General features: G+C 38.1%; 1 protein-coding gene across 5 annotated transcripts in view; it reads right to left on the reverse strand.

The window, feature by feature from the left end:
* The window catches only part of LOC137666330 (BEN domain-containing protein 5-like), a 729551-nt gene that overhangs the window by 571230 nt on the left and 135393 nt on the right, over window positions 1-22928 (reverse strand). For all 5 annotated transcript variants that reach the window (XM_068406246.1, XM_068406242.1, XM_068406243.1 and 2 more), the window contains exon 3: window positions 5845-6061. In XM_068406246.1, the coding sequence (XP_068262347.1) occupies window positions 5845-6061 (217 nt within the window). The remainder of the gene's footprint in view (window positions 1-5844; window positions 6062-22928) is intronic.

The following is a 22928-nucleotide window of genomic DNA, read 5'->3' on the forward strand; positions in this document are numbered from 1 at the left end:
ACTGAGCTGTGTGGCACCCAATCAAGCAGTAGAAAGTGCTGAGGAATGACCCCAAAATGCCTTCCCGCACTTGGGTGTTAGTTCAGGTATATCAGGACGACTGACTAGATCATTAATGTTTTCTCTCCAGATCGAAGCCTGGACAAACCACATATTATGCCAGCTTCTCTGGAAATGTAGGCGTACGTATTAGAAGATGGAGCAAATAGAAAGCACAAAAGACATAAGGACAGGGAAGACAGGTTGTAGACCAGGATATGAAGTTACACGAAAGGGCACCGAGATGGGGATACTGAGTGCACAGAAGAGAACACGACTACCTTGTGCAGTTCTGGTATTTAAAAGACCTAACAGCTATTTTGGATTTTCCCTTCACAACTCAAAGAGATAAGGGGAATGAATGGGAAAGAACAAAGCAGAATAAGTAACATAAGAGCAGTAAACAAATGCCACAATTTCTCTTGTGTAGTTAGCTTAGGAAAGTATAAACTAAATGGAAAAAAAGGGAAGGTTAGATTCGAGGCAAAGAAAGGGCAAGCCAGATGAAGGACAAGTGTGGAGTAAAGGTGAGATGAAGAGCCTGACATGGAAATGGAAGAGCTGTGAAGCAAAAGGCCAACCTGCACAGCTACAGAAAGTCCGGTGAAAACTTCAGAAAGGTCACTGATTTTCCAAACATTTCCCTGTGTGGCTATAGGATGAAAGGGTGCAACTTGGAACCTATGCATGAAAACAGTTTGCATAGACTAACACCACCACGTGTGATTCATTTACTGTCATTCCTTTCAGGAGGTTTTCTTCTTAAGAGGATCACAACAGTTTTTCTGCAGGTGATTTCTTAACTCTATGGATTCTTTGTGCTCAAAGCTTCTTTTTTTGTAAAGTTCCAAGCATTTTTTTCCTAGGAGTTTTTAAATTGACAAGGGCAGTTATAAAATGTGAGCTGCAAAATTGACTTAAGTGTTGAACCCTTCTTCCCAACTTAAGATCTTTTACTCATAGTTAGATAAACAAATTATGCAAATCCTTCTAGAAATTATTTTACTATATGAAACAGTGCTCTTTCTGGAATTCAAGAAACAACCAGCTTATACATTTAGTAACCTTGCACAATATTAACTGTAAAAGATGATTTTATTGAGTTTGTTTTTTCTAAAACTATATATTGCTGCCAACTTAAACCAAAGTATTTCTTGTTTTTACCAGGAACAGTTGTATATATCCTATAGACAGATAGCAACTTTCAACAGTAACATAGTTTCGCCTATCTTTCCTTGTCTATGATTCCCACAAGCCAGTTTATCTCCCAGAACTTCCTTTAAATTCTAACAAAGAAATTTTCTTTAAAACTGATGGTATAGAACAGTTCCCTGTTTTTTTCGTGTTATTTGTATAATTTCCCTGGTAGCACACTGTGCTATTATATACTATAAATCGTATTTTATTTCGGAAAGAACTGTTGGTGGTGTTATTTTTAGGTCCAACTCTGCTTCTGCTGATATCCAACCCAGCTAAGAAAATAGCTGTAGGAACATTTAAAATCTCACATATAGTTTTGAGATGACATTCACATTATGAATGCTATGGGAACAGCAGTCCTATATGAGTAAACAGATACACCACTGAATAAAGAGAACGGACCCTGAACATACATGTAGGTGCACTTTTACACGCTAGAGAAATAAGAAGTTGGGTTTACTTTTTTTAAGCATTGCTTCTGTGGCCTTTTTCAGACCAAGTAAATTGCCACAAATTGCATTTAGATGACATTTCAATCTAGTTGCAGTCAGATCTATTGGAAAGTACAGAATCTGATACCAACATGATTTCAAAGGTATGATATATCACACTGAAGCCTGTAACTTCTATTTTTTTCGAAGTCACAGAGTATACTTTTCTTTTGCAGAACTATTATTACACAACCTAATGCTGAATGCAGAAATGGGAAATTTAACCTTAGAAAAATTCTCTATTTTCTTTGCTTCATGCTTTAAACAGTCATAACTGAGCAGTTAAAAATGGACCAGTAGATATCAGTAGAACTGATCAACTACTTTTACAGTGGTACCCTGTCATTTAGAAGGTAAATAAGGGATATTTGATCAATGAACCACCAATGTGACATCTGGTGTGCAGTTCCACAGTCTTCGGGCCTCATTCTGATCTCTGATACCAGCATAAAACAGGAGTAACTTATGTGCCAAAGTGGTGTGGAGTCAGAATGAAGCACCTTGTGTTCCAGTCTGTTTCATTCAGTATCTCATGTCTGACTTAAGAGATTGGCTCACTTACAGAACTCTACATTAGACATATTGCCTTCTTGTTTTAAAATATGTATGTTTAATATTTAATTTAACAGAATTCCATATTCCAGTCTCTGTGTACTGTGGAAGTCCCTTCGAGGCTTGTGGTTTGTATGTGCAGTTGCAATTCTCAAGTGTAATTTGGAAGCACCATTGCCTAATGGGGTGAAAGGAAATATCTGTGTCTAATTAATCTTGTCTTGTCTTTTGAGTGAGTAATGAAAATATTGCCAAGCCCGTGGCAATTTGTAAAGTGGGCTGTAGGAGTTGAGCCAGGCTCACCAAAACTCATTTAATTTATTATGTGTGATAGTGAAATAGTACTAGAGGTACAGGTCTCATCAATTGTCCACACACTTCAAGTATGCACAGCTCATTTAGACTACCAACTTCAAATAACAACACAGTTAAAAATTTTGCCAACTCTGAAATATTGGTTATAATGCTACACATAATTGTTATTGCATATGAGACTGTATAAGTATCATAAAATAGGTACTGTAAATGCAAATTGGGTCTGTGCTTATATTGTCAGAGAAATACAAAATTTATTTTTCAATATATTAGGCTGTACCATATTGCATAATATATGCCGAGATGAGAGATACATCAATAATATGCAAAAAACTAATTTCACAATTTTAGAAAATGCTCACAGATTTTGAACTTATGATCTGTTGGGACAAATGGTAGAAAGTCTGAAGGTACCTAGGGCCAACAACAGCAGAATGAAAATTGCAGTTTAAATGATACCTGGGTGACCATCATAGCTATCTTGCAGGAGAGACTATTTTCAAGACCATTTGGCACCTCTAGAATGGGGAACAGCTCTCTGAGGTAAAGAATATAAAAATTAAAAGGTCAGAAATAGACCAGCTAAGTTATCCATTCACACTGGCAATGGGAATCTTTGCCATTTGGCTCTGAAACACTTTGCTGTTCTGCATCCTAATGACAATTATATGTCCCATACTGATATTTCACTTTCAATTTTCATAGAATTAGTGAAAGTATTTAAGGAGTTAATGGAGGTATAGCACTTTCTTTAGAGAAAATACAAAATTAGATTAGAAATTAGATTGCCTTGAAAATATTACATGCAGCAAAATGTGCACTCAGAAAGCCTTCAAGAGTAATCATCTAAGCATGGTTTCTTGTGACTTGCATTTTACTGTTCCACAACAAAGAAAAAAAAAAAAAAAACAACTCAAAAGATCTGTGATGAGATTCTATTGTCTCCAAGAGGCACAGTTCAAAACTTCAAAATCCAGGAGAAGTGAAGTTGTTTCAAACCATTTTCCATCCTCACAATCACAAACTGCTGCAGGGAGCTGTAAAATTCCTCTGGAATGAACCAGGGTGTATCGGTGGCTACACGGCAGCTCGACAGATATGCCGCAGCCTTCACCCAATATGCTACCCTGCTTCAGCCCCATGCCCAGCATGAGGACTTCAGAGTTTGTCCTCAGATGGCATCTTTAAGCTCCCTTTCACCATGTGCTCCAGGAGTATCATCCCTTCACCAGGAATAGAGCTTTTAAGGGCCTCTTTATGCCAATCTGATTCCTCTTATCTTACATAAGGGGCCAGAGCAGGGACAGAGCTCGCTTTCTTAGCTCTAAATCTATCCTATATGGCACGCAATTCTCTAAAGTACAGCCAATTTCTGCTTTGATGAAGCACTGTGCAGTGAAGACTGAAGGATCCTGGTTTTCAGCATTTAAAGATGTATGATAGCAACAAAGCTCTATGTTAAAATATTTAACTCGTGGAGAACTTATGGAAATTGTCTATTCAAGCTCAGCAAAGACATTAAATTACCAAGCTGTTCTAGGACAGTTGTGTGTGGAGAAAAGCCAGAAATGCTCTGAGATTGTAATGTTACTTACAAAGATTACAGCATGAGCCTGATTCAGAAGCTTTTTATACCGATCAGCATGGTGAGCTGCAAAATGTTACCATATCAGTTGCTGTAAAACATACTGTGTGTGTACATATAGATATAAAATCAGGGCTTATACACAGCACATTTCCTGCCACATTTTGAATGGCATCTGTTTGTTTAGTTTGCTAAAATATGAAAAATAATATTTAGCAACTACTGGTAACACAATGTTAACAAGATTTAAGAGTATAGCTCTGTCAAAATGCAGATAAAAGACAAATCCTTCTATCTCAGTGTTTTAATCAGTCAGATCAGGGGTTTGATGAATATGCAGATGTGACTGTTTATACACTATTTTCAGAGTGAAAGGAAACAAATAGAATTAATGACAGCTCTGTCCTCTAAGATTAATAATTAAAACCCTACCACACATTAAAATGATAGTGCTCCTTCCTCCCACCCTCTAAAGATTTTACTTTTCTATTTTTTTAATACCCCTTCTCCTTATAATAGTTTGTCCCTCTAATTGGAATGATTAATAATTAATACCGGTTCAGGGATACGTAATAGTCATCTTTAGAACAAGAACTGTACTTAACTAACAAAAGGGTTAGAAAACACTTTCTTTTGTTAATTCTGCTTTTACTCTTCTCTGTAAGTTAATTTTTTCCTCCAAGTTTCATGCCACCATAGGGATCTCAACAGCCTGCTCTAATGCTGGAAGCCTTTTATTTATTCCAGTGCAGGTTATATATACGATTTCATTCTGATTCTCACAATATATGCTGGGATTCTTTTTAAAGCCCCAGCTGGGATCAGCAGCCTTCATAGGAATCGCAGTTTTCTTTTCCTGACACACACACTACAAGTTTAGACCAAATTGAACCTCAGAGAAAAGATGAAGAATGTGGGACAAGTGCACTATGAAGTCTGAGAACGCAAAAGGGAAAAAAACAACCCAAGATTTCAGCTATTATTTTTTAATCTGATGATTTCTGAGTTGATAGGGGAGTGGCTGAGTCATGCTTTCCAAATCCTCAGCACAGGCAACATTTCAGAGAAAGGTTATAGCAAAGTGAGCAGAAGTTCAGCCTTACCATTAACCCTCCTTCCTGCACCAGAAAAACTATCACATTTCATTTTCATGTGTCCACTAGGATCTATACTGAGACCACTAAACCCCTTTTAATTTCAAATCACCAAAGCAGACATTTTAAGAACAAATAATATAGGTAGTTTGTGTATGTTTTGCATTATTTTACCAAGAAAAGCTATATTCTAGTTCCAAAAATACGTATTTCCTTCTGAACAGAAAAGCTCTTCCAGAAAGACAAATGGACAGAGTACTCCAAAAACCACATTTCTTCAATAAAGCTTTTTCAGTTTCATCCTGTAACGTCTTTAGAGGTGAACTGATCCTACATGGGAATTTAGCATTGCCTTGCATATCACAAAGGAAATATTTTATGTGAAATTAAATTAGCATTTGTCTATATTTCACCATGCAGGTATGCTACCTCGTGTGTCATTGATAGCAGTAAAACAAATATGTGTGTGCGTGTGCTTTAGCAGGGGTGATGAATTATACTCTATAAGCATTTAAGGGTAGACATTCATAATGAAGCCTGCTAGTTGGCAAGCATGCCTATTACTTACCACACTGAGTCCTAGTAATTCTCTGCAAAAGTAGTCCATGTTCCTTCTCTGTAAGTTGTCGAGATAGTGCTGAAGGCGAGTATAGGTGTAGGGGTAGCAGTAAGCAAATTGATAAGTGTCGTCCTCACGGTCAAAGCAAAAAGCAAATGACATGACATAGTTCTTCCTGTGGTCTGGGCAGCGATAGTAATACACATTTTTAGAAGGTATTCTTTGCCTAAAAAACAAAAACAACATACATGTATACATTGACATATGTATACATTGACATGTATATACATTGACAGAAGAAATCTAAACAAAAAGGCTATGTGAGATTCAAATTTCCTCTAAAGCAAATGAAATGTAACAGCTTAACAGCTCAGGAGCTGGCGAGCAGATCCCAGAGCCCGCATTTCGGAGCACTCATGCAGACAACCTCCGACACCAGGGAACCATGCACAGCACAGCCACTGTGCCCATGTGCCTTTTGCCACAGGGACTGCAGCTCTCTCCAGGTGCCCAACCTGGCAGAGGCACCAGAGCAGGGGAGAGCATCACACAACCAGAGGAACCCACTCCCAAGAAGTGAAAGGGACACACAGGCAGCTAAGCTATCCTCTACTTCGCTATCAAGCTGGTGCAATCTCATACCACTACACAGGCTTCAGCCAAACCTCTGGCTGGAGTGTGGCTACATCCTTTCATACAGGCCTAATTCACCAGCACAGAGGTGAGGCATAATTAGTGAAGGAATGTCAGTATTGACAGATTGACATTGACAGATCTGTTACCAAAATTCAGGACATCTTTAGATTTTTATTATCCTTAATAGTCGGGGGATATATCAACACCTAGTCAACGAACAGAGGAAAGGATAAATTCCTGAGGTCCAAAAAAACCCAAAAACACAAACAAAAAAACTTCAGGTATGGAAAATAACCTGGTCCTAAATTAGAAAGCAAAGGAGAAAAGGGTATTTGGTCCTGTTCCAAATTGGATTGCTGCCCTCCTCCAGAGTTCTGGCTTATAGTGCTGACAAGATAGAAATGAATATACAAGATGGTAAATAATTATAATAGAGACATTTATGTCATTGTTATCAAGCTGGTATCTGTTTAAGGAATAACAAATGTCTGCCTGAAATCTTTCGCCCAACTTCAATTATTCTGTTATTTCTCAACAGAAATGAGTAACATTTCAGAGGTGGGTCAAACACTTGTTCTATGGACTAGAGATGTTCAATATTTGTTTGTACTCTTTCTTCATTTTGTAGATGGATTTTCTAGCTTTATTTAGAGAGGAGATTCTCTAGTCATGCCATGCACTTGTAATTTGATGTAACTAACTTACCAGTCATGTTTGGCAACAGAACACTATGGTCCTGCAGACTCTAACTGATTCAATTACACAACATTATAAACAGGTCTCATCTAATGACTGGAGCAGATCTCAGCTAAACTAAGATCATGGTGAGGGAAAACATAATAAGATTTACAGACATAGCAGTAGTAATGTGCCCCTTTGTAATAGTTCCGAGAAGCTGGTCTACTGCAGAGCATCAGTTTTGGCCTTTCATTGCTAATATGAAGTAGAGGACAAAACCCTCTCATTGTGCAGAAGTACGTGTTTGCCAATTAGCAGCAGTTAAGGAGTCTGATCAGCAAGACTCAGGAGCTACAAAGAGAAACAGAAAGGAATTGAGATGTTCTTGAAAAAGTACAATAAAGAGCCAGTGATGCAGTTAATTAGACTTGAAATAAGAATTTATTTGCCCCTTTTATTGCCCTGGTTCTTGAACATTCAGGGCTTCAAGAATTTAATTCAGTATTTTTGGTTAGATAAGGCACTTGCTTATCACTCAGATCTGAAAAATATTTTTAAGCCACAAACGTGAAGGACAGAAAAACAATTATTTTAATTTTTTTTTAAATTATCAGTAGGCGAAAAATGCCACCAGCCGTCTGCATGCAGTACCCTAACCTAATAGATTTCTCCAGTATCTTAACATATTTCTATCATTCCCCCTTCCTCTGGAGTGCTATAGGACATCCCTCATTTGATCTCAAATCAAGCAGATGATATGGCAGTGGGTAAATGTATTCTAGATCCCAGTCCTCAAAGCGTAATGCAAGTTTAAACAGTATGTTGCTGAGTTGTTGAACTTTATTTGTTTCCAAATTAGCATGGGAGAAATAATAAAGGACAAGCCTCACTTTATGCAATAAAAATTTCATGTAAAATGAGACCAATAGGAGGAAATTCAGGATTTTAGAAAGGCTAATGCTAATTGTAATTCATCTGCTGATAGTTAATGTTTAAATGACACAGTTCTCTTTGGTTCAATAACTTTCTACTTTTAAGCAAGTTGAAGACAACTTTGTTAATGTATTAAAGGCACTTTTGATATTTCATTCCCTTTCCCCTTCATTATAGAAGCTAAGCATCTGTTTTATTATCCACTTTGACACATCACTTTATGGCTTCATTTGGCTATTATGGCTAATCTTGATGCCTAGGACATCTGGTATTGACATTTCACTATCCGGTGTCTGACACAACAGCAGAAACCATCCTCAGTTCCTAGGTTTAAATTCACCCTCTCAGGGCACAAAGTGCCCAAACTCTTAATTCAAACCATATCTTCCAAAAATAATTATAATCGTACTCCTGTCACTGCTAATCTATTTTTATCTCTCCTAGCACTTTGTCACTGCTAATCTATTTGTGAGTCATATAGAGAAAGAGAGTTAGTGTTTAGATACCAACAACACATCTTTACGCACAGAAGACTAATCAGATTGAGATCTTATCAGGGAATTAAAGAAAAAAAAGGGAAAGAAAAAGAAAGAAAAGAGACACAGTGCTAGATATCACCAACTGAGTTTTTGATAAGGAAAAGGCATTGCTCAGTTCTTGAATTAACCTTTGTGTCCTAGATGCACTATTGTTTACTCTTTCCCTTTTTTGTTCTATGCCTCTGGAAAAGGACACCCACACACTGTGGCAGCAGCTGCTCCTATTAATTTAAAGCTATTACAAAAATTAAAATTAAACCCAATTACTTTGGCTGGTTTATAGCCGGGGAACGGCTTAGTCTGATTGTTCCCTCTGGTTATGGACAAAAACAATATTCCTACCTACAGGCAGCTACCAGTGGAATACTAATGCATCTAGGGCCTGGCAGGGACAGATTCAGAATGCAGAGCCTAACTGCATTTCTTACTAGAGATAAATATCTTATCATGGATCTGCAGAAATGCACCAACTTCTTACACCGTAAGTCACAATGAAGCTGATTTGTAGTTAGAGGTAAGAAAGCAAAATGATGGTAGAAAGCTTAATGCTCAGATTTGTCATTTTGCATTTCCAGGCAGCTCACACCAAGAAATGCACCCTGCTAATTGATACACAACTGCCTGGATTTCAGTGCTTCTGAATGATTATTTAAAGGAGAACCACCCCAGTTCTGAGTATAGAGAGGATAACATGCAAGCAACTAATTTCCAGTCAGTTTTTAGAAATATATTTACAGAAATGAAGCTTGATATTTTACATCATTTTGAAACAAATTCAGACTGCCTAGTCTTAAAGATAAATGCAAAATTCTTTCTGTCAAAGGAAGAAGGAAGCACAGAAACAAAGATTTTCTCTCTGTTTTGATTCTCATAGTCCAGTGCTAGTCAAAGGCTTGAGCCTGTGGGTTTGAGTGTCTTCTCCTATCTGACAAGGTAGCACTCCCAGCCCAGCGGATTTGTTACTCCAAGTATGAATGTACATGTGCTTGTCTGTTCCTGTATATTTGTTACATTGCAGTCTGGCGTCAGGGCATTTAGTCTGTTTTGGTAGCATGCAATAAGATCGAATTTGTCAGTTTGCAAAAAAAAAATTTGGAGTCCTCATTCAGGCTCAAAAAACTGATAACTTCAGAGGCCCCGGGATTTTACTCTTTGCTACTACAACAGGCAATGAGGGGTATTACACGTAACTAAGCTTTGAAAATTTTATCCTAACTATACTTCTATTTTGAACATAATTTTAATTTCAACTCTACCTTGGCCATATTTGATCTTAAAGGCAAACTTTATTATCTGTTCTGCTTTTTTTCTTTTCTATCTTATTCCCCAGTGAAAATTGGGAGTTAATCAAGACTTTTGGGGAACAAACACTGGGGGGTGGCAGGGGTGCTGCTGTGTGGCATTGGTTCTTTAAGTTGTAAACACATAAGGGTGATAATCAAATCCTTTTGTGGAACCACAACACAAATAATTAGAAAAGAGCAATCTTTGGAGCACTTCCCCCCCCCTATTGCATGACCAAAGCAGGGAGCTCTTGGCCAGCCAAATTCCCAATGACTTTAATGAGCAGCCTAAACAGTCTTTGGACTGCTTTTAATATGGCACTCGTGAAGTAATTATTCAGTTCCTTGCTCCTACAGGATTGGGTTAGACATATCACAGCCAGTAGACTTCAAAGTAAAATGATGGTCTTTGGAGGAAAAACAAAAAGCTGCAGGTGCTGTAAAAGATCAATGGCCAAAAGAAAAATTAAGTGATCTGACTTGTAGAGATATGCTCAAGTGAAACTGATTGCAATGTAGTGTTAGCTGTGGTGATACACTGTGGGGATCATTTTCAATTGCCATTTGCAGATGGAGGGATACAATTCAACAATTTTACAAATTTCCAAGCTTGCGAATATAATACAAAGGGGTGGGACTGAGTCACAATCTCAGACAATATGAAGTCTCAATTTTAAAGACAGTTGTAGCACAAAACCTGATTCCTATTCAATTGTGGAAAATAACCTTGAGGTATTTATTGACACTACCCAAAATACTAGATCTAGTCTGAGTGTTCAAATTTTATTCTTAAACTGGATGTCCCTATTTATTAATTACAAGAAATCCAGCAAACTCTGGAGAAAATACAAGGAAGTTAATCATGCACCACAAACTCCTCTTCTGGGAGGCAGCCCTTTCATATTGAAGGCCTTCCTGACTTGTTTCTCTGTTAGTCTAAGCCATTATTTTTCTTCTGGCTTATTCTTGTTGACAAGTGGAGCTGACCATCTTCAAAATTCCTAGCTTACTTGTGACAAAATAAGTTTGTAGGGTTTTTTCTTGCACATAATTTTATACTTGATTCACAGAGCATGGAGTGACAGTCAATATGTCAGATGGTGTTAAATATTGTTTACAGATAACTGAATGGGGTTTGGCACAGCTAACGCAGTTTCAGACACTGCAAAATAAGTCCTGCTTTTATTCTTGCTATTATATATTAGAATGTTCTCCAAATATTTTTATCAGTTTTAGCAGTCTACTATGCACCTCAAGGTTTTCCACTTCTACCAATACCCGTTTTCTTAAGTACAAAAATCAAAACTATTGTGTAATTCAATGTCTTTTCATAAAAAATCAGGAAATCTACACGTTAAGCATGCAGCTTCTAAGGGTTAATGTTAACTGAAATAATTAAGTAACCTCTATAAAGATTACTAGGGAATTCAAGTAGTAATGAACTGTACAAAGATTGCTTGTAAACTCTCTACATTCTTTACAACTGCAAGGGGAAAATACATTTTTCCTCTAAAACTTAATTAAATAATTAAGCAATGAGAAGGCTTTTTTTTTTGAGAATTTCTGCATTTTAAATGTTTGTTAAACACGGTAAAACTTCATCAGTACTGGGTACCTGCATCAGTGCTAATCTAACCACACTTTTTTGTGAGACCTGCACATCAGACAAATCAGTCCCATCAGCTGATACTAAGATAGTGAAAATATCCTGAAAGTACATTACTACTGTTTTAGAACTTGAAAGCCAAAACCTAGAAACAGATTTGCATGAGCAAATGTTATGAGAATAATTCCCCACATTTCTTACGTGTTTGGATACATTCAGGAGGAACTTGCTAAGAAAGGTTTTTTAACAAAACTGTATCTTCAACATAGTGCAGTGTTCTGACAAGGAAAATTCAGTGGTGAGGGGAAACAACAAATAGCAGTGGGAAATGTCCTTTGTCCTGTGTTTGCAAAATACCTCACAGAAATATGGTCCTTGTCCACGGGCCAGTCTTCTAGGTCCTGTGATAATACCAATAACAAAACCATAATGAAACCATTCTACCTAAAATCAGAGGGAACCAGTGGAAGTCATTACTCCTAGAAGTGACAAGTAGTGCTGAGGAAAGGCCGTACCATGCGGGAAGCGCAGTGAAGCAGTATGGAAGGGTCCCTACATGCAGATCTTGAGTATGAGATATAAAGCAATGCTGAAAACCTGCTCCTGGGTTCTGCTGGCAGAAATGAAATCATCATCCTTCGATTCACCAGAATAAGCATAACATTATGAAGGGGAGGGCTGCTAAATTATGAGCTGGCAAGAAATAATTTCTAAAATAATTGAATGACTTTTTAAACAGCTTCATACAAGACAGGGCAACACTGCATCCCCCAAATGAATAGAACTGCTGTTTCAGGTTCTCCAGACCTTAATACGGTTTTGTGTGAGGAGGTTTACTTCAATGCTATCTATCAGTCGTCTCTCGCCTATCTCTCCTAAACATAAAACACGTTCACAGAGATCCAGATTTGGCACAGTGCCCACTTTTGACAAAACACTTTAATATGCCTTAGGGGAGCTGTCAGCTGATAGCAAAATCCAAAATCTTTTGCCAGCAGCAGGTACAAGTGGGGTCTCCAGTGCACAACCAGCCAATTTACCTTCTTTTCTCCCTCCTGCCTACCATTACAACCAAACCTATACTCCCTCCTCCATCGTTTGTTTATTCTGTCCAGTTGCTAAATCTCAAACTGCAGTGACTTTCCTCTGAAGCAGTAGTTCCAATACTGCAATTATTCTACAGAAACTCTATTTTAAACTGCAGGGATAATGAATGATGCTGATTTTTTCTGCTGTTGAATTATGATTTGCCTACTGACCACAGGTGTTCCAGCCATGTATTGCCTCGATAGCAATATCTCTATGCAATGCTTTTAAAGGAAAGAAGAAAGAGAGAGAGAAAAGCTGACTTTCCATAAAATACTAGAACAAGAAAAGAAAACAGAAAAGTTAGCCATACATGCATTGTGATCCTCTGAAGTAGTCATGAATGCAAGAGGAGGACAGAGGAGCCAGCATTTCTGTCCTGAAATGCAGCTACTGGGGGAAAAAAAAACCTCACAGGGTAAAAAAAATTTTTTTTAAAAATATTTAAATTGGCAAATGAGAATTTGTGATAAGAGGCACTGGGTAAGGTAAGGAAAGAAGGAAGAAACAGTGTCTCAGAACAGTGCATCACTGCAGTTCCAAAGTTTGGAACACGCAGGAAAGAAAAACAAGGTTTTTTTGGAAGCAATTGAGAAAGAGTAGTCACAAATACTGTTAAAGAAGTAGAAAGATTTAAAAGAATTAAGTCAGCATGAATAATGTTGTACTAGAAAAAGGTGAGGACAAGAAACGCTCCACCTCACCATATAAATCTGAAAACCACATAGCAATGCTTGTCTTAGCTTTGACCTATACCAGACTCTCTGGCCATAAAAGAACAAGTCTACTGACAACTTCAGAAGACAGTTTAAATATACTGACATCAGGGAGAAAATAAGCATATAAAAAACAGTAGAAAGCATATCAGTGACTGGATCAGAAAGGAAGATAGGTTAGGAGACTGAAAGAAGGAAACAAGACTGGCACACCACAAGCATACCAGCTTCAAAGTGGCCAGAGAAAAGGTAATGGAATGCCTTAGAATAATGAACTTTTAGGCCTTTCCCTTATCTACTATCTGTGGAAAAAATCCACATGCTTAAGAGAATCGTGTACTGGATAAATTTTAGGAAATGCTGCTCGGTGAGAAGTAGTTTATTCCTATTCAGAATCTCTTCAAAATATGGTTATTTCAATCAGATTTTTCACCGACAGCCAGTTCAAAGGAATGCCAAAGAATTTCACTAAACAATTTACCCCTTAATATAGTATTTTAGTGTCTTCAAGTCCAAATTCAGCATTTTACTCCATTATTCTTTCTTCTCTCCACTATAATCTGACATACCATCCCTCCAGGTCATGTTGACTGGAAAACGCATACTTGCAGGATCATACAGGCTATAAAACTGAGTCCATGCAATGTTTGGAGCATGTGTTGGCCTGGGAATGAGGGACCAACGTCAATCCCAGATTCAAGTCCCTGAACTGCACCACCAGTAGACCACTGGGTCAGCTCTAATAGCTTCTTAGCCTCAATTACCTAATTAGCCTTTTCTTCACTCTCCTCTTCTCCCTTTCCCATCTGTTCATCTATTCCCACCACTCCCTGTTCTTCTGCAAGAATAATTTTTACAATCTATGTTAACTTCATTTAGGTTAGTCTCAGGTGTCTTCTCTATGCAAGAATAGTTCATAAGTCTCGTAAGAGCCTCAACTTGAGGAAGTATTTCAGTAACATCTGAATTCTGAAATCCACATTTAAAATGTTGATGATTTCACAGTCTAAATACAAACAAAGCTAAGATTGTTAATTTATATAATTTTTATGTGAATTTTAACTAACTACCAAAGGAAGAAGAATGGATATGAAATAGATTTTTATCAATTGTAGCTTGGTTGATACTGAGATCTGAAACCCTCTGGAAGCCATAGCCTTCCCAATGTATATTATTCCTAATAAAGATCAGAGCATCCCTGATACTAGATGATGTATGACCAGGATAAAGACAAAAGAAAACAGGAAATTGTCGTTATGGATCAGACTTTGTTAGCTGGGCAAACTTACCCATAATATTATGCTTTATCCTATCCTCTGTCTCCATGCAATCAAGATTGAGTTCAGTAATTCATTTTTAATGTCCCATTTCTTACACCTTCTAGCACCTTGTTCACTTTTTCTACCATAACAGTATCTCAAATGGCTTCTGTTATGGAACTGCCAACAGCAATGTTCAGTTTTTTTCCCTTCAGTTAGAGAATAAGATTTTTGCGTGGTTTCCTCCACATATTAACTTCTCATTTATCAGGACTGAACCTTCTTTATCCATCAGAGTAACTTGTTTAGATCACTAAGAAGCTTCTAGCAGTGTGCTACAGGCTTAGATTACTCAAGTAACTACATCATTTGTAAGTGTTACTACTTAATCCTTCACCTCTCTCCCCATATCATTAACAAATATATTTAGCATATGACCTGATAGGCAACTTTAAGGAATGCAGCTGCTAGCCTTTTACTGTGATGAAAACTGATCACTTAGCCCCCTGCCTTTTTGTTTCCTTGTCGGTTTTTGATCTATGAGGATACTTGCCCTGTCACCATATGTGACTACTTAGCCTTTGTAGCAGTGTCTTGCGACAGACTTTGTCACATGCTTTTAAAAAGTCAAAATACATTACATCAGGCACCTCACCTCATAAGCCTGGTAGCTAAAACCTAAAGGTGAGGAAACATTCCCAGGAATTCCCAAGGGGAAAGGGCACACCTTGGCATCCGATGGAATTGAAGGGCGACAAACAGAAAAGACTGGTGGGGAAGCCAGAAACACCTTCCTTTGGCACATATTGTGATTATATTTTTGAAGGACATTTCTGTTACAAAGGGAGTTACTTCATCATGTGGAGAAAATGTAGGGAAGTCTACTACTGTAGACTACCTCTGTCCAGGAGAGTCAATCCAGGGGGAGCATTTAGCACCAAAATACAACGGTTACACCTTAAAAAAAGGAAGAGGGAAAAAAAAGATTTTTAAAGCCTTTTGCAAGATGCATGAGCAGCAGAAGCTGCTTAACCCTCTCCTGTGAACTGAGAGCCTGTGCCTGGTTCTCAGCACTGTGAGAACCTTCCAAGGGCTGAAACCACAAAACATGGCAGCAGAGGGGTGGGAGCTAATGGGAACGGTGGGTGAGAGCACCCCAGACTGCAGAGCACCCAGAGTCACGGCTAGCAGAAGCAGAACGTGTGGCTAGCAGGGAAATGTACGGCTGAAGGAGTGAAGAGCAGCTAACAAAAACGCATCACATCAGGTTAGCACAGCCTCAGTATGGCTTCGCTACCCGGCAATACTTGTTAGTCTCAAACTGTGAATCAAAGCAGGTGAAAACAATCTGGTGGCCTTGCTAGATGAAAAGACTAGTGTTAAAATTATACCTCAGGAAGTAGTTACTGTTACTCTGAGCATCTAGCTTGTCAGACTTCTCTCCCTTTTATGAAAACATTGTTTATTTTACCGTCTAATTCCTTTTTGTGAGTGGGGAAATTTGTCTCTCTGAGCATCAGTAAGCTCAGGACTGGTTTCGGGGAAAGGGATGATGTCAGCATGTTTGCAGTGACCCCCTTACATTCAAACCTGGCCCTTGTTGCTGTCAATCAAGTCCAGGGAAAAAGCGTTATCTTATCCTTTTTATTCTCCTCTCTTTCCCACGTGGCTGTGACCGGGCATTGTCAGAGGCAGGGTGCTGGGCTAGTAGAACTTTTGGTCTGATCTGGTATGACAATTCCTATTTCTTTTTATGGTCACATTCAGAGTTCTGAGCGATGTAGTGAGACGTGATTTTTCTTTGCTGAAGCTGTTCTCATTAAAGTCTCTCACATCATGATCTTCCAGGTGTTTTATTATTCCCTTTTAAACTCCTGTTTTTACCATTTGCAAAGTGCAGATGTAGTGCTTACTGGTCTAAATATAGGATAAACCCCAGATACTTGCCAACCCTCTGGAAAAGAGCTTGGTTTTAATGAGAGTGCATATCTTTGTTAGCAGTTCAGCTAATTCATTCCTAAACTTCTTCAGAATTCTTTTATACATAAATCATGTGGGGCTGATGATTTACTGCTTTTTAATTAATCAATTTGCCCCATCTTCTCAATCTCTGATAGTGCCTCATCTTTATTCCCAGAGAAGAACAGGTCTAAGATAGGTACCTCCAAAACCTTTCTTGCTATAAAGACTGATTTATGATGTAGAACCACCTGATCTCTTTGCATGAAAGCACATAATTTTAAAACATGTACAAGATGCGACAATGTGAGGGCAAATAATTTAAATTCACCATTGTAAACTTTTTTTTTTTCCCCAGGCTACACATCTTGCAAGTACACAAGTTTTTTTCTCCATTCTCCTCCATGAGCTCCTTCATATTCCCTCCTTCCACATTCTTCTGTTAAAAAACTACTTTATAACAACCCCTATTCTTGCAGGTGTTGCAGAGTAACTATCTCCAAGCATGCTCACATTTCTCTTGCTACAGGGAGAGTCTGTAGGTCTCCCATTTATTCCCCATAGCAGCGTGTGGCCTGTTGTTAGCAATGGCAATACTGCACTTCCAGGGCTAAACTTGCATTGTGCTGTGCAAACCTGCCTTTTGTGTCCTTCATTTATCCCTTTCAGAGACAGGACTCAGAGTTATCATATTAAACACAGAGAGGAGAAAAAAAAAAAAAGAGAGGCCTAGAAAGAAAAGTCTCCATTTTCTTAGCTAAAAGGGGAACAACAAAGATGCCAAGCCCCTCTCTTGAAAGATGAAAGTGAATGCACATGTGCAACAGCACTTCAACACACTGGCTCACAGACCAAGAGCTACCGCTTTGCATGCACCCTGGCCCCTCAACTCCAACACACGCTGATCTCGATCTCTCTTCCCACTGGGCCCAGCTCCAAGAAGAAAACATAGAGATGTCCACCTAGGCATTAAAATTCTTGTTTTAATGAGGGGGGAAAAAATCTAAGATTTTCCTATTACTTGAATTCTTTGCTATCTTATTCACAGTGGTCTTTTTGCCAGCTGATACTGGTTCAGAAATAACCTACATGGGCTTTCTTCCCTAGGTAACAGATCTGAACCCAACACAAAGGTGTTGGTCTCAGTCTACAGGGGAAATAAAACACAATTCCCTCCTTCTCTCTGTTCAAACATTCCTAGTTGCTGACCCATAGTGTAGTATTGATCTAAGAAGAGACTAAGTATCCTGCCCTCTCAGTCGCTTCTTACTTACAGTATGCACGGAAACATGCAAGCAGAGGGAAAAAGCTAGGAGCAGAGGGACCAGGCAGCCAGAAGCAATTCCACACACATGGGATTTCTCAACCTAAACACAAAGTTAAAAAATGAGATGCTGCAATGGCTGGTGCTGTGAAGACAGGAGAAAATGAAAAATGGTATGTGTTGCACTAATCTTGTTTTTCCAAACTGTATGCGTGATAGCAACCAGGCCACTCCAATTTTTCACAATAATAGTTCCAGCATCATTTTTCTTGATAGCCCTTTAAAAAAATATTCATTTTAGGAAAAGTCAGTGGTTTGTTTTTTTTTTTCTTTACCTGAACCGTCAGTGTCACAAAATGGAGCAACTGCAATCCTTATGCATATTTTACAGCACTGTCCCATTTCACCATGCTGAGTTTGTTTAGACTACAAGAACATTACCTCCTTTACCCTCTTCTGCAATATAACCAGACGTGATGCTGAGGGGAAGGGAAATGTAGGATACATTTTGTTAAATTACACAAAGTTTTATTTAGCCTTGAAAGACTCTTCACATTCTCTTGATGCTAAAGGTAATGACAAAGTTCTAGACACTTTCCTTCCTCTTTAGACTGTTATAAAACATAGTGAGAGAATGTACACGCTGCTCAGAGGTCAGCAAGGAGGCTGATACACCGTGAGAGTATGGGCTAAACTATAAATGCAATGTGGCTTACGATACACAAGTATATACAGGCGTACACATGTACTTAATTAAAAAAATTACATCAAGCTATTACTTAGCATTCTGTTAAAGAATGGTTTTAAATGTTTGTAGAAGACTTTGCATCAATCTCATTTTACCTACAGTTGTACATTAGCTCAGCTTAAGCAGATGCACAGTCCTGCCGAACGTGAACCAGTTTTAAATAGGATTCATAAATTAGGGTTAAGCATTAACAGACAGGAAGGTAGATGCCATTTCCTATTCCATTAATGACTACAAAAATTCGAGCTCAGGAAAAAATATATACTGAAAGGTCTTAAAAGTTAACAGCTAACTTTAAAAAAGAAAGCCCACATTAAACCACATGAAAACAGAAGAAAAGTTATTTCTATGTATTTTCATACACTATTTATATATATAAAAACATATATATGTACTACTTTAAGTTCCACACCTCTAAAAGTGAAAATGTAAACAAAACAAAAGCTCTTTAAATACATTTACCTGGATTAGAACTGGGAAAAAATATGATAAATGTTATGCCTTATAGCATTTTCAACTGGATCTGATCACGGTCAAATTCCTTTCTGAATCTCTGTCTTAAAAACATTAAACTTGATGGTCATTAACCACGAGGGCCTGGCTAGTTAAACCATTTACAGCAGATGTAATACATGTTCCACACACAGTAATGCTAATGCAGATAATGTGAACCTGCAATAGTCCTGCTGTCCAGATCACTGGAGTCTCCCATCAGGAGATGTGAGTGCCTGTTTTGTGTTTGTCCTGTGCTGACTGTAGGATGTGGACACATGGTCTCAAGGGAATGGGGTAAAAGGCCAAGCCATTCTCATAACTCAAGCAAACCAAATCTGAACACAACTTTAAATGACAGATCAGTTTGCGCAGTTGCTGCTCTCAACCAGTTTCTAGCACTCATTTATTAGAATACAGTAGGGCTTTAAATGACAAGACACAGCTATCTCGCAGACAGCCAGTACAAAAACTGCCCATCTCAGTTATTACTTTAAAATTACTAGGATTAAATTCAAAACAGACAATATAAATGGATACAGAAAAAAAAAAAGTATTGTTTTAAATTGAAATTACAAACATTGGAAGGGAAATTAAATGACCTCAGGAATAGCACAGACCAACTACCCAGTGCTTTTGTTTCACCACTATCTGTCCAGTGCTTGACTGGCTGAAGGCTCTGATTTGTCAGATAAAAGCACTGTAACTCACCTTTTACCCCACAAAACCCACTAAGCAGCTGAGAGCTGTTATAGCCACACAGTGTCCCAGGATTTGCACAATCAGGGTAAACTCCCCAAAACTGTGTAGAAGAAATCAAAAACTTAAGACCTAAGGAAAGGCTTATAAATGCAAAATCTCATACCTCCTGAGTGATCACAAGATCTCTTCTGACAGTTGCCTGAGAGAGAGCTAAAGGAGCTGGCAAATTCAAGGGAGATAAGAAAAGCAGGGTAATGTCGCCTATTAGAACAACAGATCGAGCTGGAAAAAGCAAACAAGTCCAGCCAGAAGAGCTCATGGGCCTTAAAGCTTTCTGCTTTTCCCAACTCAACCAGTTCATTTTATACAAATGTATTATCTTTAACCCATATCCACTTCATGACTGAGCATACTTGTTAGAGGTTAGCTATGCCTTTGATTCCTTTTCAGTCTCTCCCAAGCAAACACTTCTAAATGACTCATCTTACATCTCTACTTTTCCCAGAGTCGTGTCTCATGATTTCCTCCCACTTCCTTCCACCACCATAACACATTTCATCAGCAAAATAAGCAAAAGCCTACCAAAGGCTTCCTTTTGGAAGCCATAGCCATAAGAGAAGTGCAATGACTTAGAACAGCACCCTAAAATCAGAAGTGTTATCTATTTACTCAAACCTCACAGAGTAAAGACCTTATGTGTAGCTTAAAACTTGGCATATCCCCTAAACTGTTAGGCCACATTCCTCGGCCATTGTTCCCTTTGGGACTATTGCTTTTTGGGTCTGAAGATTTTGACCCTCACTTCCCCCTCCCAAGCTGCAAGAGGAGTACTTGAAATGCCTCACAAAATCATCCATGCATTTTTTTTCCCCTTGAAGGCAGAGCATTACTGGCTAGCCAGCTGACCAGGGAAACATTGACATAAAACCTGTACTGACAGGTACAGGTGATTGACAGTACAGAGACTGGTGATTGACATACCTGGCTTCAGTTCTTGCAGGTATTACTAAGTAACATACTAAGCCAACCTAAACAAACAAATGCTTACATAGTAGTAGTAAAATTAAAGTCCTCTTTCCTCTATTCCACCATGTATGGTAGCCTTGTACCCTGTAAATACTCATATATTAGCATTTAGATATTTTTATTCCATCCTACAGAATGATCCTGTCTCTATCAATACTTTGCTGTATTTCACAAGCATTTTAAGACCAGTTTCAGGCATGTAAAGAATAATGAAAAGTTCAGAAATTTATTTTGATTTCCTGCAATATGCTACCCAACAGTTTTCTGTTGTGTTATATGACCTTTCTGCCTAGCTAGTGTTTTGCTATTGATTTTAATTACTCAGTTTAATTTACTGCATGCCAACACAAAGCTGTTTACTCCTACTTGCCAAAATGTTGTCGTAGTCTCCCAGAGGAGGGCAAAATGAGAAAACTGTATATGTTTTACAGTTACATGCTATTCATTATAAAGAATTTAATAGCTTCACTTCATATAAATGTCACTGCTCTCACATGTAGCCACTAAAACACACCAAAACAACATACAGAAAGGAAAATGCTATGCCATTCCAGAGGAGAAGAAGAATATAAAAGCCTTAATTTATGAAAGGCTTGGACTTGAAGCAGTTTAGATTTTCTGCTTTGCCATTCTTCCCCGAACAAGTGAGGGAGTTAGGACCATATGTTCTCCTTCTGCATAAAACAAGTCATGGACAGAAAAAAATGAGTCCTAGAACCACACAATGATTACAGATGCAGGTGACTTCTGCCTTGCACCCATAATCCAATTGCATGATGAGAAAGAGGGAATGATAATTTCTGACTACTCTTCTCCATGTTCCTCTTCTTGCCTCACATCACAGAAATGAACAGAACAAAGCACTTTGTGAGAGGATCCTACAGATATTAGCAGAATGGTCTTTCAAAGGAAATTACATTGGCATAATGGAATTTGGCAACGCTGGAAGATGAAGGAAGCTCACTTCAGGGGTAACAGCCCAGCCCTTTTACCCCAGCAGCACACTTATCAGCCCAGTTACTCTGTGGGTAGACAGCCAGATAAGGATAGTAGGGCTGAGAAAATCCTGACAAGTCTCTCTGGCTAAAAGATGGCTCTTACCATAGTTTGGAAAACCTGTATATAGGTGAATGAAAACTTTTCTTCTCAGGATAGCAAACTTTAAAAAGAAAAGGCAATTTCAAAATCCTTATACCTGCTCATGACATTTCTTCTAGACATGTAAATTTACAAAAAAAAAAGGGGTAATTTAGTTCTCATATGCTTATTTTGAAACCTATTTTCATTCTCTTTCTTTCTCTGACCCCTTGCCATGGAATCCTATTTTACTGGGAACCTAGAGACCAAAGTAAGTGCCACAACTTGCTCCACTGAGGAATGAGAATGGCTTTTGCTGCATTTTATCATCATCAATTGAAAGTGTACATTATACTAAGTTTCATGGTTTTTAAAGACCAGGTTATCTACTAGCTCTTTAATTTCAACTATATTTAAAAAACAGGACCACCTAATGATAGTACTGTATTATAAAAGCTTCACCAACTTTGCTTGATTGTAGAGTGCTCTTGAAGAATGATAAGATCTTTGGACAAAGTTGGATATCAAGATGAAAAATGCTGAGAATATGAAAATTCTCTATTTGAGTCCCTTGTTTACAGTGTGAGAGTGAATCTCCTGCAGAACCTTCGAAAATTGTTTTTTGAATTAGGATTAAAAAAAGATTGAAAAATACTAAACCCATTAATTTTTCATAGTGCTTTGTACTTGTTCATTGTGGTTTTGTTTACCATAATATCCTTCCAAAATTAGAGATTTTAACCTAAGACTCTCACCACTACAAAGCATTTGTATAAACATAAAGTCAAACTCTCAAAACTACACTTGTTCAAAACCATAATGATTCATGATGAAAAATATGCATAGCTTAAAAGTTTTTTATGACCTTGATGTAAATCATAAACTGAACAAGTCTTCCCTAAAATCTAGACCTACATTTGCTTAATGCAGGGACAGATTTTCTTGAAGGCTTCCATAAATCTACCCAGAGTTGCAGTGAAGCAGGAAAGCTTACTATTACTTTGTTTATCTTCCACTGTACTTTGTATAGCTGAAAGATCAAAGTGGTTTTGTGTGGGACACTCTTCCTTAGAACATTGGTTGGTAGTT

This window comes from Nyctibius grandis, chromosome 8 (genome assembly GCF_013368605.1).
Source record: "Nyctibius grandis isolate bNycGra1 chromosome 8, bNycGra1.pri, whole genome shotgun sequence".
NCBI lineage: Eukaryota > Metazoa > Chordata > Aves > Nyctibiiformes > Nyctibiidae > Nyctibius > Nyctibius grandis.